The sequence below is a fragment of the Nematolebias whitei genome, chromosome 20 (assembly GCF_014905685.2).
Source record: "Nematolebias whitei isolate Nwh7 chromosome 20, NemWhi1, whole genome shotgun sequence".
Classification (NCBI taxonomy): Eukaryota; Metazoa; Chordata; class Actinopteri; order Cyprinodontiformes; family Rivulidae; genus Nematolebias; species Nematolebias whitei.
This window is the reverse complement of record NC_056517.1, coordinates 25,384,552-25,400,655: the sequence shown is the minus strand read 5'-3', so window position 1 is coordinate 25,400,655 and position 16,104 is coordinate 25,384,552. Positions and strand designations below refer to the sequence as shown.

The window sequence follows — 16,104 nt, the reverse complement described above, 5'->3', positions numbered from 1 at the left end:
TCTTGACCAAGACTGTGGGCTGTATTTGTTGTGTTTCTGTTACTTGGACGCCAGATGCAAGTCTGCGGAGGCTTGATAGAGCCCGTGTGATTGTAAGGCCACAAGGCCATCTGATAAGACCTCTTGCTCCACAGCCTGCAGCGATAACACACGTTTTGGATGGTGTGAGGCCAGAAATGCTGAACCTGCTGCTGCAACATTTTTACTGCAAAACTCCATTGATCATTACATGTGCATGGTATATTTCAGCTGCAGATGGAAGCGTTCTCCTGGGTCGCCCATTGTTTCACACTCTGCAGTATGTCAGCACAGGTAGCAAGGCTTTTGTTGGCGATGATATCAAGGGGGACTTTCCCTGAGTTTCCTGATCGGAGTTGTTCCCATGTTTTTGTGCAGGAATAATCACAGGAATACCAGTCAGCTGAGCAAACTGCCACAACATGTGTTTTCACTTCAGCTGCATCTGTCAACACGGTTATTGATATAATCACGAGTAATCACAAACACTTTACATAGATGATACATATCTAAATGTATACATGGAAGAGCAGCTTAGAGCTTTGTTTAAAGTCAAACACTGCAAAATGAAAAGTCTGACTAGATCAAAGAAATTAAATGTAACATATAAATGTTATATACTTTACTATAAAGTACACAACCACTTCAAAATATCTGAATTGTCCCTTTAAGGGAATCAGCTGTAGTCTAATTTCTAAATAATTTCATCCAGAGTGACTCTGCTGCTGGGATTGTTGTTCCCATTCAGACCAGTTTCATGCTAATCCAGAAAATATTCATAATATTGAATGATTTTACAAAATAAAAGCCTGCATAGGTTTCAAAATAAAAACACAAATCTGTTCTGAACTAAACCCAATTTAAACAGAATAGGACTAAAAACAAAAGACTTGATCTGTATTTAGAGACATAGACACCATGTTTGAACAGTTTAAATGCCGCAACAAATTATTTTTAGTATATTTTTCATTTAACTATATTTTATTTCCACGTCAAAACTTTTTTTTTTTTTTGTAAAGTGTTACACAGTATCTCACACACTCTTGTAGGGCAACAATGTTTATTGCAACCAAGAAAAAAGAGTTCAATATTTTATTCTGAAATGTTAATTTTTCAAATTAAATTATTTTGAAAAAAAAAAAAAAAAACTTCATTAAAGTGATTAAACCTTTTGATTGTTGCTCTTCCTGCTCTAAAACTCAGTTTGGATTCAAAAATGTCTACAAAAAAAAAAAAAAGAACTACAAAACTCACACCATATCAATGTTTCAAGCTTCAAATGGAATACAATAACATTTAAAGATTTCTCTACTTTTCCTGCCTGAATCTAAATGAAGCAGCAGCTTTATATTGTTCTTTATATTTCAGAGGTTTCATGCATATTTACTTAAATAATCTAACATTAATAACCTCAACAAACACAAGAATGGCTATAATTCAGTCAATTTTACACTGCATGCTCATATTTGGTTTTGTTATAGCTGAGATTTATTCCCAACTCATGCTGCAAGTGCTAACAGAACAAAAAAAAAAAAAAAATAATAATAAAATCTATGATTCATACTCTGGCATGCAGTCCAGCGAGTGATATGCATGCTTTCAAAGGATGCTACTTTCACTAACTACTAAAGTTTTACACGTTTTTATTGTCTGTGGACAGAGTCAGTGTAGCTGTTCTGCTCATAAGTCAATATATTAGTGCTTTATAGCACAATTATAATGTAATAATAACTATATTCTACATGTAAGACTATCAACTTTTTATGTAGCCACCTATAAGCCACACACTTTCCCAAATCTCTAAAATTCTTTCAGCCTGAGGCTCCCATGTCCCTGTGTTGCACTATAACCTCTGGTGGGCCGTGAGCAGATATTGATGAGCATTATCAATAGTTCATTTACACAGAGCATTGTGTGTAAATGAACCAAAGGAGATAATCTCATCAGGTGAACTCTGACACCGAGAGGTTCAGGCAAACACAGTAACTCCTTGAAGTTTAGAGGTCTCAAATCGCATCGATGAAGCAATGCGATGGCATCCGCTTCACTGTGACTGTAGTTAAACAGATAACGCTCAGCTTAAAGATACATTGTTCTAAATAATTAAAGAAAAGGTGACAACGAAGTTTTCACACCTGACTTTATTTTCAGTTCTACCGAGCTGTCAAAGCGACACATCTGCTTGAAAATGGTCTGAGACGCTCGTTTGTGTTCAAGAAGGGATTCGTTTAGGCTGAAGGAGCAATCTGAAAGAGATGTGTGTGAATTTTAATAATGGCGGCTTGGTTCTTGTTTCTATACAGCCAGCGCTGGTGTAAAAGGAACAACGCAGGGAGGAAGCACTCACACACACAGTGCATTTCCTCTATAAAACCACAGCTGTGTGAAAACAACTAAAAGGTGCATTCCTCACTCATTTCTCTCACTTCAACAACAATACAGCAGCTTGTAATGTAAATCCACCTAAACGTAAAATTTGTTTCTGCCTTGAACTCACGTTTAGTTGCAAGTGAATTATTCCAAAGGCTCTAATCGTCAAGAGATGCCTAAAGATCAACAGTTGACGTGGAGAAACAGTTTTTAAGGAGTTTTAAACCACAGTCCAACAAAAGAGAAGTTGCTGTAAATATGAGGAAGTTCCAGCCATGAGTTTTGGAGTATTTGTTCTGTAATCTCCAGAAATGACGGAGCTATGTCACAGCAAGAGGAAAAACTATAAAAAGTCCCAGTATCAGAGAGGCCATAGGATCTTCTGTCCCTGCACACACGCACATGCAGGCTAAACCTCAGGATCTTTTCTCTTATCTCGTGCCTCTGGAACTTCCTTGCTCACCTTTATTGATCCAGATTCCTGCTGGCTGCGATGCCACTGATCGCACTCGCCATTATTGATCCACTCTGGCCACCCTGGACCAACGCTCTGCCCTTTTGGCACCCACGGGGTATCAGGGGTTTGTTCTGCAGTGACGCTTTAGCGCCTTGACAAGCCAAAGGCCACACATGAAAGGATTTAGCGTATGCGAGGAGCTGAGGAATCAATCCACAATTTGTCATATACAAAGGCCTCACTGTCTCTTTTTGTCCAGAATCCTTGTTAAAAAAAAAACTAAACAGTTGACTTTTATCACAAAAACACTGATTTTAAACTTTAGATTGTACTAAGGTTTCCATTTGAGGAATTAAAGAAGCATATTTACAAAATGCACCTTCACAAGAAAGCAAAAATTAAATAAACTGCAGGACTTTTTTGGACTGAGGGGATCAAAAGCAGGTCAAACTGTGAAGAGTTGTATTTATGTGGTATCAGGAAAACAACAATCACTTATTAAGTATTGTTATATTTTGCTAAACGAGGAGAGGACCAAGCACACATCCTTGAGGAGCTCCTGTGCACAGTACAATGAAGTGTGACGTCTTACTGCCAACATGAACTGTCTGTTTACTTTCAGGCAGGAAGTTTAACTCTTCCAAAAAATAAAATGCCAAGATGACAGGATTTAACGTTTGTGTGAATACCAATACATGATTATAGATCGTTTTGATGTTTAATTTGCTCCAAATTTGTCAGAGCAAAGCATTAAACACTTAATTATGACCCGTGGCTCAACTTTTAAATAACCGCAAAAGTTATTCTTGGCTCATAAAGTGTGTGCCAAAGGCTAAAAGAAAAGAAAGACCCAAAATAGACAAGTCTTATCAGTTTGGGAATGATCATAGTACCACTGAAAACAATGTGGAGGCAAGATGGGAGCTGAGCTTGACCCTAATAATGTGCCCGGTCTGTCAAGGAACCTGGAGAACAGGAAGTTGACCGTACCTCTGTCTTCTTGGATAAAGTCATAAAAATGATAAACACAGGCTTGAGTTAGCCTCCGTCAGGACAATGAGCTGCTCACAGGCTGGGAGGATTGTGGCCGCCAAACGTGAGATGAAAAAGTCTGCGCTCCCATGAAGCTGCCCTGAGGAAACGTGTGCTTACCCTTTACCTAAATTAATAATAACTTATCATCACTCGATCACGGCGTTTTAGAGTTTCTTGTTCCTGTAGCACCAGAACAAATGTGGGCAGAGTATAAATAAATACAATTACCACGAGAACAAACGGAGACCTGAAGTAACTGTTTTTCCGCTTCAATTAAATGACTTTTTTTTCTCTTTGAGAAATTTTTCGTCAAAACTTTTATTATTCATAAGCGTCCATCTCAAACTTCCTGATTTGACGCTGACCTGCTGTTCCTGCTGTTCCTGCTGTTCCTGGTTCAGTTACAAACACATCATTTTGGTCACATTTTACTGAAACAGTTCAAACTGCTTTGTTTCGCCGACTCCTAGATAAACGTTACAAGTCAAATTTTATGGATTTGTGCTTCATCTAATTCCATTTATTGGTTAACAAGCGCTCTACAGGCAGAACTAATACACGCAAGTCATTACAAAACCGTTTGGACTTTTATTAATGACTTCGTTTAAACAGTGATTTGAAGGATTTGATGGCTCCGGCCTCCTTGGACTTACAGTTCAGAAAACATTCAACCTATAGATTTAACTGGAGTCTATCAACTGTGAAAAATATAATCAATAATTTCTAGTTTACATCGATGACAACTTTCCGCGTCTAAAAAACATGAGATGTTTTTGTTACCGTATTTTTCAAACTATAAGGTGCATTAAGTGAAACAAAACAGTCAGATAAGTCAAACTTTATTCAGCTCATTCACAATAAACACATAAAATGGATTTGAGGTCAGTAAGCACAACCAGAGTTAATACATAAGGCGCACCTGATTATAAGGCTTAGTCGATTTTTGAGAAAATTAAAGGATAAGTGTGCGTTATAGTCTGAAAAATACAGTACATGTCCATTTTATGTTTTACCACCAGGCAGTACAGTGGTTGGTGCAACAAAACGTCAAGTTGACCAAAACTTTAGCGCTTAATCTGAAACTTTTTACCAGAAGAAAAAGTTGCTTTCCTTTGTTTGCTTGTCTTTCTCTCAGGCTATGCTAATTTGGACTATTTTAAAATAAAATCATTAACATTTTTGATAGTTTAAAGCTCGATTTCATCTTCAATGTGTCATTCTTTACAGGACATTGGTGATTTTACATTATACTAACACTACAAAGTGGTGAGTGAGGACTACTGGTATTTATTTTTTAATTAAATCCATAGTCTTAGTTGTTGCAGTGAAATATAAGAAGATAAACCAATGTCTTTAAGACCCTCTTTGGTTTTAGACACTACTTACTTTGTCACAAAATGCAGCCGTAATGATACAGACGAATAAATAGAACATGATCCTCTTTTCTATTTGTCAGCTTCCAGCGCTTTGTGTATAAATACTTGTTTATGATGTTAGTTGAAATATTGAGAACATTTAACATGTATAAAACACAAATTAATATTTCTGAGCCCTCTTGGTCTCTTGAGTGAATCCACAGCCTCGTGGACGTCTTCAGGAAAAGGACTTTGATTATTTTACTTGTTGCTTCCGCTCTACTGTTGGCTGACCTCTGGCAATGTTCGGACCCAGCAGGTCACCGCGATTTGTGGCGCAAGGCTTCCAAACATCCTCGAGCTAGCATGACTAAAGGCATATTTGAGATTTGTCTTGGACCCGATTCCAAGTTGTGTAAAGCGTGCAGAGAACGAGGCGAGACGAGAAGACGAAGGCGGATGTGCTCATCTCTAAACGGAGCGGCAGAACTAAACAAGAAGTTTTATCATCGGAACATCTTCACGGGGCGGGGTGGGGGCAGGATGGTGTTGCAGAGGTGAACGTATTGGAACTGCTCTAACGTGGAATGAACTGTCCAATAAACACGGCAGGACTGAGTAGATTCCCACCTGATTCCCAGCAGATCCCTGACAGATTAACGCCTGCAGAACAATGAGACGAGAGTGGAGACGGCTTCCTCTCAGTCCCCACTTGTCTGCGGGCAGACAACATCCCAATGCTACCCTTTCAGCAAGGTTGGTGTGTGGGGGTGCTCTCAGAAAACTTTCCCAGCAATCCCATGAGGGAGGGGGAATACTATACCAGCAGCAACACTTAAAACATCCGTGTGCATGCGAGCAGGAGGCAGAGTTTCACACAGCGTGATCGTTTGCGACATTTTGACTTCTTGTCATCTGCCAGAGTTTCAAGTCCTTCCTTTCTGCGGTGTTGCCTTGAGGTCTTTGGAAAAAACACCACCCCAGGTAGACTTTCAGATCCTGCACGAAAAAGCCTCATTTATCCCACGTTAGCTTGTGGATGATCTCTCATATCTGCATTTTCCCGAGTGGGGTGATTTTCAGGTTGCTGCAGATCAGCCATAAGTAAAATATTGTGACGCTGTGAACTTTTCAGTGGCATGTTCAAATTTCAGGTCCTCTGCAGGATGCTAAGCATTTTGATTGACAGGTGGCAGCATGAAGGAAACAATACTCAGGTGACTTTGTGTAAAAAACTTTTTTTTTAAAGTGTAACTTCTGTTCAGAATGAATCTGACAAGATGTTTCTCTGCTCGTGTCTCTTCCACACACACACCTGCTATGTGTTCCCATCCTGAGAGGGAGCTGCAGAGCCCCATCCCCCCCCATGAAACACCCCCCGACTCGAAGGAGCAGGTGTTGGAGGAAGTCAAAGTCTAATCAGACAATCTAAGCAAACAGGTGATAAATGTCTGAAAAGACTCAGATGACTTCCAGATTAGCTCAAGAAGGTTTCACTAATCCAACAAATGTCATAAATGTGCTCTGATCTTTAGTTTAGTTGAGATATTTGTGCAATAAAAATGTAAAAAATCTGAAAGTGAAATTTGAACCCAACAGACGTTTTATCACATCTCATTTTAGCAAAGATAAGAACTCTATTCAATTCAGTTTATTGAAATAGCGTCAAGTCACAACAGAAGTCGTCTCAGGGCACTGAACAGGAATATTCATATTTAAAAATAATAATTTAACATTATTTATCTGAGTTGCAGACTGCTTTGAGTTTAACTCCATCGCAGAACTCTCATCTAGAGCAAGCATGAAGGTGACTGTGGAAAGGAAAAACTCCCTCACGAGGAAGAAACATTTAGCAGAACCAGGCTCAGGACAAGCTGCTTCGACCGGCTGGGTTTGAGAGGAACAGATACACAATGGCAGGTCAAGAATCAAATATCAAGATAGAAATGGTGTCAAATGAAAACTATTTAAATTTAGCAATGCATTTAGGAAAATGAGGTCTATTTTTCCTCCAGTAATCTAAGCTTATAGGAGCATATAAGCCAACACTAACTATAGGATTTATCAAAGAGGAAAGTCTTAAGCCCCGTCTTAAAACTGGACAATGTGTCAGCCTCACAGACAGAAACTGGAAGTTGTTCCACAAGAGAGGAGCCTGAGAACTGAAACATCTTCTTCCCTTTCTTCTCTTGAAAACTCTAGGAACCGTGAGTAAGCCTGCAGTCTGAGAGCAAAGTGCTCTGTTAGGAAAATATGGAACAATAAGATCTGTAATATAAGATGGAGCTAGATTGTTGAGAGCTTTGTAGGTTAGAAGTAAGATTTTGAATTCAATTCTGGATTTGACAGGGAGCCAATGGAGAGAAGCTAAAACTGGAGAGATATGATCTCTTCCAGTAACTCCAGTTAAGACTCTGGCAGCAGCATTTTGGATCAACTGAAGACTTTTTAAATAAGTACTGTAGGTAAAAAACAAAACAAACAAAAAAAAGTATTTTGAAACAAATCAAATGTTCACATTGCTCTTTATCCTTTTATGTAATTTCATGATTTTCAAAGTCAAGTTTAAAACGTTTTGTATAGTAGAACTCAGATTTATTTAAGTTTAGATAAACGTGTATCGAGTAACGAGTAATAACAATAAAAATGGATAAAATTATTGTATGATGTGGAAAAATTAAATTATCCTCCAAGACTGATTTAATGTCAGAGTTACGAGCCCATGCAACTTGTTAGTGCTCAGAGTATGTGTTGAAGTTGACTCTCAGCTACTATCGTTTCAAATTTTAGCTCAGTATATGAAACTGGCTGAGACACCTGCTGGTTTTTTGTTGTTTACTAAGTACCCAGTCACATCAAGTCTCCATATGACGTGCTGGAACAATCCAGATGATCCCACTCCCATCCTGAAGGACCCAAAGGGACGCTTCTGTGACGACTCAGTCCTCAAGTCCAAACAGGTCAGAGAGATTTTTTCTACCTCTTGCCTTTTTTAGCATTTTGATCATTTGTGTGATTTCTATTTTTCTCGTGTTTCGAAAAGCTTTATTCTGTGCAGCAATGGAGTGTTTCCACCAGTAAACAAGTTTCTATTTGAAGGATTGAAGGAACGGCAGCAGAATAAACCCTCACACTTTAACCTGAGAGACACTAATTTAAGTTAAATGTATTTTATTGGACCGCTGTTCTTTTGCTTTGCCTGGACACACAAGCGTCCATCTCTTCCAAATGTGTAAAACGTTGAATGATTTTTTTTTTCTTAAGGCTTCGCTTCTCGAAACGTTTTCCTAATTCTTCTTCAAGAATAATAATTAAAAAAACCCATCCAGTTTCTTTTGATTAAGCTTGTTAAGATTTCTCTGGATTACTGAGAATCTACACCACATAGTTTCTCCATCCATCCATCCATTATCTTTACCCGCTTATTCCATTTTGGGTCACGGGGGTCGCTGGTGCCCATGTCCAGCAATCACTGTGCGAGGGGCGGGGTACACCCTGGACGGGTCGCAAGTCCATCACAGGGCCACATAGAGACAAACGAGACAAACAACCATTCACTCTCTCACTCACACCTAGGGACAATTTAGAGTTACCAATCAGCCTAACATGCATGTTTTTGGTCTGTGGGAGGAAACCGGAGCACCTGGAGAAAACCCACGCATGCACGGAGAGAACATGCAAACTCCACCCAGAAAGGCACCTGAACCAGGGTTTGAACCAGGGACCTGCTCGCTGAGAGGCAGCAGCTCTACCAGTTGCGCCACCGTGCTCACATAGTTTCTCTTTCTATTTAAAACAGTCTCATTTTTATTCAGGAAAATGTCAAATGGATTCATGTCTTAAAACACAATCGTTGTTGCCACTGAGCAACAGAGCCAGGATGCCAATTTGCAATTTGCAGTGGTGGGACGTAACAAAGTAGTACTTTGTTACTGTACTTAAGTACATTTTTCATGTATCTGCACTTTACTTAAGTAGAGTTAAACATGGGTACTTTCTACTTTTACTCCACTGCATTCTACATTAAGTATCTGTACTTTCTACTACACTACATTTCTATAATGCGTTGCGTTACAAGTTACATTCACGTTGTGTTTTTTGATTTGTTCGTTAGTTTAAAAGTAACCAATGGCAAGAGGGGAGTTAGTCCATGTTTGGTCTAATGCTCCTTTTTTTCAGGCAGACAACTTTTACTTAAATGTGTTTACTGCAGTTAAAATGACACATTGATTTTGCTTTGTGTTAAATAAAAACTTTCAAAGGTATAATTATTCCTCTTTCTTATTTTGCTTAATGGCATTTAATGTCACCCCTGAAATTCTGACGCACAGAATCACAAGTCCAAGTGTGAACTATGTCACACAATAAAAACATGTATTATCTGCAGCATTGTTCATTAAAATGGCTCAAAACTATTAATGTATTACAGAAAATATACATATAAAATATTGTAGACTATTGCATTACGCAATACATCCAGCAAGTACCTTTACTTTTAATACTTTAAGTAATTTTAAAAGCAAGTACATAGTTACTTTCACTTAAGTAAAAATGTTAATGTGGTACTTCTACTTTTTTTGTCTGTTTATTTGTACTTTTACTTAAGTACAGTGTTTGAGTACTTTCTCCAAAACTGGCAGTTTGTTGCCTTTTTGCTTGTGCTTGTTGTTATAAATGTGATAAAGTATTTTCAGAGGATCTGGGTGTCTTGTGTGTTCCTGCTCTCCCTCGTGTAAAAATGAACAAACAGTAAAAAAACAAAAAAACATGCATTGTTAAATTTACACAACCTAACTGCTCTTTAACCAGTTATATTTCCAAAGCTTTAAATGTCTAATATGCTCTTACCCTGCAAAAGTAAAAAGGACTATGCCTTCAGCGCTTGCAGCTCATTAGCAGAGTATTGTTTGAACTCTGTAACTTTGTCCGGCCCAGGACTGTGCAGCTCGTCTGGCTCCTGGGATTAGAGCGGAGTGCTAACACATATATACCTTCCGTTCCTGTGATTTAAACTAACACTGGTGCTTTGCAGCTCAGCACAAAGGAGCCAGCAAACACATTGTGCAATTCCCAAGAAAACCACCCACAGACACATGGCGACCAGCGGCTCAATGTGCTTCAGAACTCACTTGGAAGGCGGACAATTTGTGCCTCTACGCCAAGGACAGGAAGTGCTTGCAGAGTGACAGGAAGTGCTCACCGCTGCAGTAGCCGAGGCTGGAACTGAGATAATGCCATTGTGTAAGCAAGCCAAGTGACCTCTCCCTCAGCGTGGAGTCCAGAGGCTGGCGTCGAGATCCCTGGCCCCCACCCAGCTCCAGACTCCCCAGGCACGGGGTGGAGGTACTGGTGGGAGGAATGGAGGGACGAAGAGAGTCGATATGAGGCGTGTCACCTCTCCTCGTCCCCTCCACATCAACTCCTCCCCCTCCTTTGGGTCGACTCTGAACCTCACCTTGAGGAAGTGTGGCTGCGGCTCCAGACTTTATGACTTCTACCATCAAACGGAGGATTTTTCACTCCCACACTGAGCGAGAGGCGGCCAGGGCACACTCAGACCCACACCCATGTCAACACACGCATTCGCAGGGACACCACGCACACACTGGGTCCCTCTTTCTCTTCTCCCCTAGGAACCAAGGGAGGGAAACCATAACAGGTCATCAGTGGTAAAATAGACGATGACAGTATTATGGTTCAGATCCTGTCTCATGCAGCGCCTGCCTGGACCTCTGTCCAACACCCACCCTCCCACCAACCCCTAGTGGACACGCTTTGAGTCCCTGCTGTCCTATGGGGGCATAAAAAGGTTGCGTAAGTATCTCATATTTCTATCAGCCCCTAACTAGACGACAACAAGATGGAAATGGTCCCAGAAAAGACGAAGCTGACAGGTTGGGGTCTGCAGGCTCCGATAAGAAACTCCACGGTGTCATGTGGGCTGATGTTTGGATCTCGGACCACAGCTGGAGCTACGTAAACAGATCAAATCCAGACATAAAAATAAAAAAAACATTCTCATACATTTCTATAAGTTGTGTGCGACTCTGAGAGTTATGAAGGTTTAAATTTGACTCCTAAAGTTTGAAGCTACTGAATCATATGTCAGCAATAACATCAAAATATCCAGAACAGGTAACATATTTATTGTTCACAGAACCCGGTTTCCAAAGAAACAGGGTAATATTAAAGTGTCAAGGAGACTTGGAGGAAAAATAAATCAAAAGGCATGCTTTGTATGTAATATTTTATAAAGCATAACATACATTAAAGTAAACGTAATGAGTTATTTATATAAAAAACATTGAAATGCATTTAAAATAAAATGTTGTTTTTTGTGGGAGCTGGAGGAGTTGTACGTCAGATAAGAGAAAAAACAGTTTTTTATTACATCTTACCTGCCAGGTGAAGGCGTGATTTATATTTAACGTGTGATTCTTTTCTCACAGTTTTATTAACATCTTCAATCGACGTGGATTAGATAATCTGAAACTGGATCAACAGAAACAAGCACCAGCTTTTTGTTGTTTCAACATCCAGCAGCTCATTTTGTTGATTTAAACTTGCTTTCTTGTTGATTTCAGTCTCATAAAATCAATGACCCCCACCCCCCCACCCCACTTGTCCAGCCGTGCGTAAAAGTTGCGACCATCACGTTTCAAGCCTTCAGCGCCCAATCCACAGGCTGCAGCTCCAAACAAGGGTCGGAGGTGGGGGTGGTCCGAACTTTTTCACACCTTTGTAGTAGCGGGCACTCCCTCCACCAGCTGATTGGCTGCCTGCGAGTTTAAAGCGCATGGACATGCACGCACTGCTGACTTGGCTCTAACGTTTCAGTTTCTGCTGCGCTTGGAACAAACATATGGATGTGACTTTTTCTTCCCAAATTTAAATCCACACGTTTTAGAAATTGATTCCCACCCCCCAGGTTTTGCTCGCTTGTTTCTGCGCGCCTCCTCCTCCTCCTCCTCCCAGCAGCTGGACAGAAATGAGTAGTCCTGATGCGGGTTACGCCAGCGACGATCAGACCCAGGCAAGGTGTGCGATGTCAGTCATGATGCCTGGAATGGGACACTGCCAGTGGGCCGACCCTCTCAGCCCTCTCGGGGACGCCAAGGTGAAGAACGAGCCGTGCGCGTCCGGCTCCGGCAGCCAGAGCCGCGGGAAGAGCGAGCCGCGCATCCGGCGGCCCATGAACGCGTTCATGGTGTGGGCGAAGGATGAGCGCAAGAGGCTGGCGCAGCAAAACCCGGACCTGCACAACGCAGAGCTGAGCAAAATGCTGGGTGAGTCTGCCCAGCACGCTTTATTGGCTTTCTCCAAATAGTTTGTTACTTTCATTTATTTTAATCAACGTTGTTACTTTCATTTATTTTAATCAACGTTAGTTATTTTAAAGGCGTCAGAGTAATCACTAAAAAAAAAATTCTGTCCGGGCAACATGTCAACAGGTTGTGTTTGTGTTCAGATGACATGCAAAATAACTGATGTGCTCTCTCTTCTTGACCTGAAGGGAAATCGTGGAAAGCCCTTCCTGTCACAGAGAAGCAGCCCTTCGTGGAGGAGGCCGAGCGCCTGCGGGTCCAGCACATGCAGGATCACCCCAACTACAAGTACCGGCCCCGGCGGCGGAAGCAGGTGAAGAGGATTAAGAGGCTGGACTCTGGCTTTCTGGTCCACAGTGTGCCCGATCACCAGGCCCAGCCGATGCCGGGGGAAGGCAGAGTGTGCATGGAGAGTCTGGGCCTTGGCTACCACGAGCACGGCGGCTTCCAACTTCCTCCGCAGCCGCTTGGTCACTACAGGGACCCTCAGACTCTTGGGGGTCCTTATGAAAGCTACAGTCTTCCCACACCTGACACGTCTCCTCTGGATGCTGTAGACTCAGACTTCTTTTCCCCACACTCTCAAGAGGACTGTCACATGATGCCTGCGTACCCGTATCACTCTCAGGTAGATTTTCAGCCTCAGGAACCCCTCTCCAACCACCATAACCCCATCATGCACCGACATCCATCCTCTGCCCCAGAGCAACCCCCTCAGCCTCCTTCCTACATGGGATGCCCCAACACTTTGGCCATGTACTACACCCAGCACTGCAGCTCCAGCCACAAGCGGCACCCCGGTGGGGCAGGACAGCTATCCCCACCCCCTGACTCCCACTCCCACTCAGCAGACAGCATGGAGCAGATGCACCACTCGGAGCTGCTGGCCGAGGTGGACCGCAGCGAGTTCGAGCAGTACCTGAGCTCCTCTTCGGCGCGTGCGGAGATGACAGGTTTACCGTACGGGCCGCACGAGGCCGGCATGCAAGGACCTGAGAGCCTCATATCATCGGTGCTGTCAGATGCAAGCACAGCTGTGTACTACTGCAACTACAGCTCCTAACCCCCCCACCCCACCCGCTGCAAAACAACACACCTCAAATCTCTGATTTAAACTGGAACAAAAATGTTTAGATTGTTCCACTGGGACTTTAAAATGCAGCTTTGAAGAGAACTTTGTACTGTATCTGTGCAGTTAAACGCCACATTAAAAAACACTATTTTCTACTTCTTTTTCAGGGATATGAGCTCACTTTGTGATGAGAAATACTGTACAGTCACTATTTTTAAAGTTTATGTATATACTGAGTATTTTTTTGATACTTTTGCACTTTTGAAAAATAAATGTTTGCAAATAAGACTCTTCCTCTGTGGTGTTTATTGCTTTTATTCTGCATGGCAAAGCTTTAGGAAACTGTCGCACTACAAACAGCAGGGCAGGCACAAAAAAACAACAAAAAAAAAGTTAACTTTTACAGAGATTTGAAGTTGTACGCAGTTCATGGGTTGGGTTTGGTGTTCCCTGCAGCAGCAGTAGTTGCTCACCTGGAAGCAGGGCGGCAGAGGCCCGTGACCCGGCTTCCTGGCCCGGACGAAGTGGAGGTGATCTCAGTGTTCGTGTAACTCGAAGCGCCTTGTTTTCTCAGCACGGAGCGCCGTTTATGCAGACATCCTGTCTCGAAATGATTCAAGCAGGAACTTTTAACTTAGACGTTCATGATTTTTTTAACAAAAACGCAGCGATTCCTCATGTATTAACATAACGATGAGGTCAGGATTTATTTAAACGCACTGAACGGCTCCGATATATTTATCCACTGAGGCCCGCATGTCGCTTTGACATCAATCAAACTTATCAGGCAAAAATCTTTAAGAGATTAGACTAAACCTTGAGGATGATTTAGTGTATTTATAACTCGACAAGAGACCGGCTTTATAAATAGAGATTTTTCCCTATTTCAAAAGGAAGAGGTTCTTCTCGGAGGGGGTCAATCACCCTGACCTCACGATCCATTTTTAGCGCTTCAGAGGAAACATGCGCCAGAGGTGTGTATATATTCATGGGCTTTGTTCGTGAATGTTTTAAAATATCCTCTCATGTTAAAAGGAGTTAAATTCTTCCCACGGTATAAAAAAAAAAAACGGTGGGATTTGTTCAAATTAATCAAAAAAAATGAGTTGGTTTTTTTGCATAACTTCTGCATAAATTCCTGGTAAATCCGAGGAATGTTTTGACTTCCAGTCTGCCACCTAAACACACCTTTGCCCCCTGGGGGAGAATCCACTGTAATTGGTGTGAATGTGTTTAAATTCAGTTTGCAGCTGAGTGGCAGGTTTATCCTCCCTGTTGTTGCAGCTAATGGGTGCATAACAACAGGCTCAGGCCTCGATCCCCGAGGCTTCAGCAACGTGGGCGGAAGGGGTCACCTGCTCGGACTTAAGGCGAGGCAGACCCCCACGTCAGCCGTGATATTATCTCCACACACCTTGCTGATCTGGGCTAATTGATAAGGAGGGCTCAGGGGGTGAATTTTAACTGTTCAGGCTCAAATGCTTACACCGACCCACACATTTTACAGTCTGTGTGAGCGAGCGGATCTCCGAGTGGCGTCAAGGCTGAATCCGTTTTTCTTTCTCTTTGTATGAAGTTATTGTGGTTTACTCATTTATTTTGCTTTGTGTTGTCTGAACTTCATATGTGTTGGTTTTTAATTCAGTTTTGACTTTTAAAGGTATTAGTCGCAGCCAGAGACGACAAATGCAAATAAAGCTATCATCATTTACAGCCGAACACTTGGCATAAATGGATGATGTTTCAGATGGAAGATGTAAGAATATAGATACGGTATTTTTTTGGAATATAAGGCGCATTAAGCGAAACAAAACAGATAAGTCAAACTTTATTCAGCTCATTCACAATAACCACATAAAATTAGTTTGAGGTCAGTAAGCACAACCAGAATTAATGCATAAGGCACACTGTTGGTTTTTGAGAAAATTAAAGGATTTTACGTGCGCCTTATAGTCAGAAAAATACGGTATATGCATTAAATAGTAACTGAATAATAATTGTGTTATGACTTTTGTCTTAATCCTAACTTTAGTTGACTTTATTTAAAAATAACGAGCTTGTGATGTCTTATATTGTATTTGTTATAAAAAAGCCCACAAGCTTGATATATATTTTTTTACCTTTTTAATTTTACATAAACCAAAACTGACAAATGTGCCCATTTATTTGCAACTTTCATGCAACACCCAATTTTTAAAAGTCTCACACAACAAAACAAGCTTTTCGTCCTTCATCCAAAGGACTTCATCAGTCCGAGGAGCCACAACAGACTCAGTCCCACAAGCAGCACACTCACATAGTGGACCAACCAGTTTGATGGTGATAAGATGGTTTCTAGAGCTGCCTCTCCCCCGTCGGCTCCTCTGAGGCAGCTATGACCAAAGTGGTTCAAAACATCAAAGTTCATGCTCAGTAATCCATGTAAAAAATCCAACAAAGTTAAGTCAGGCCCTCTGGACTGGATATCTGGTT

General features: G+C 41.4%; 1 protein-coding gene across 1 annotated transcript; it reads left to right on the top strand.

Moving 5' to 3' along the window:
• The first annotated feature begins 12,223 nt into the window (after positions 1-12,223).
• sox17 (SRY-box transcription factor 17) lies at positions 12,224-13,633 on the top strand. Its single transcript, XM_037694501.1, has 2 exons — positions 12,224-12,521; positions 12,749-13,633. The coding sequence occupies exons 1-2, from the start codon at positions 12,224-12,226 to the stop codon at positions 13,621-13,623; spliced, it is 1,173 nt and encodes a 390-aa protein (XP_037550429.1). The 3' UTR covers positions 13,624-13,633.
• Positions 13,634-16,104: the final 2,471 nt, after the last annotated feature.

Coding starts and splice junctions, on each gene's coding strand:
- sox17 (XM_037694501.1), top strand. CDS start 12,224: ATGAGTAGTCCTGATGCGGGTTACGCCAGCGACGATCAGACCCAGGCA. Junction 12,522..12,748: donor AGAGCTGAGCAAAATGCTGG/GTGAGTCTGCCC, acceptor CTTGACCTGAAG/GGAAATCGTGGAAAGCCCTT.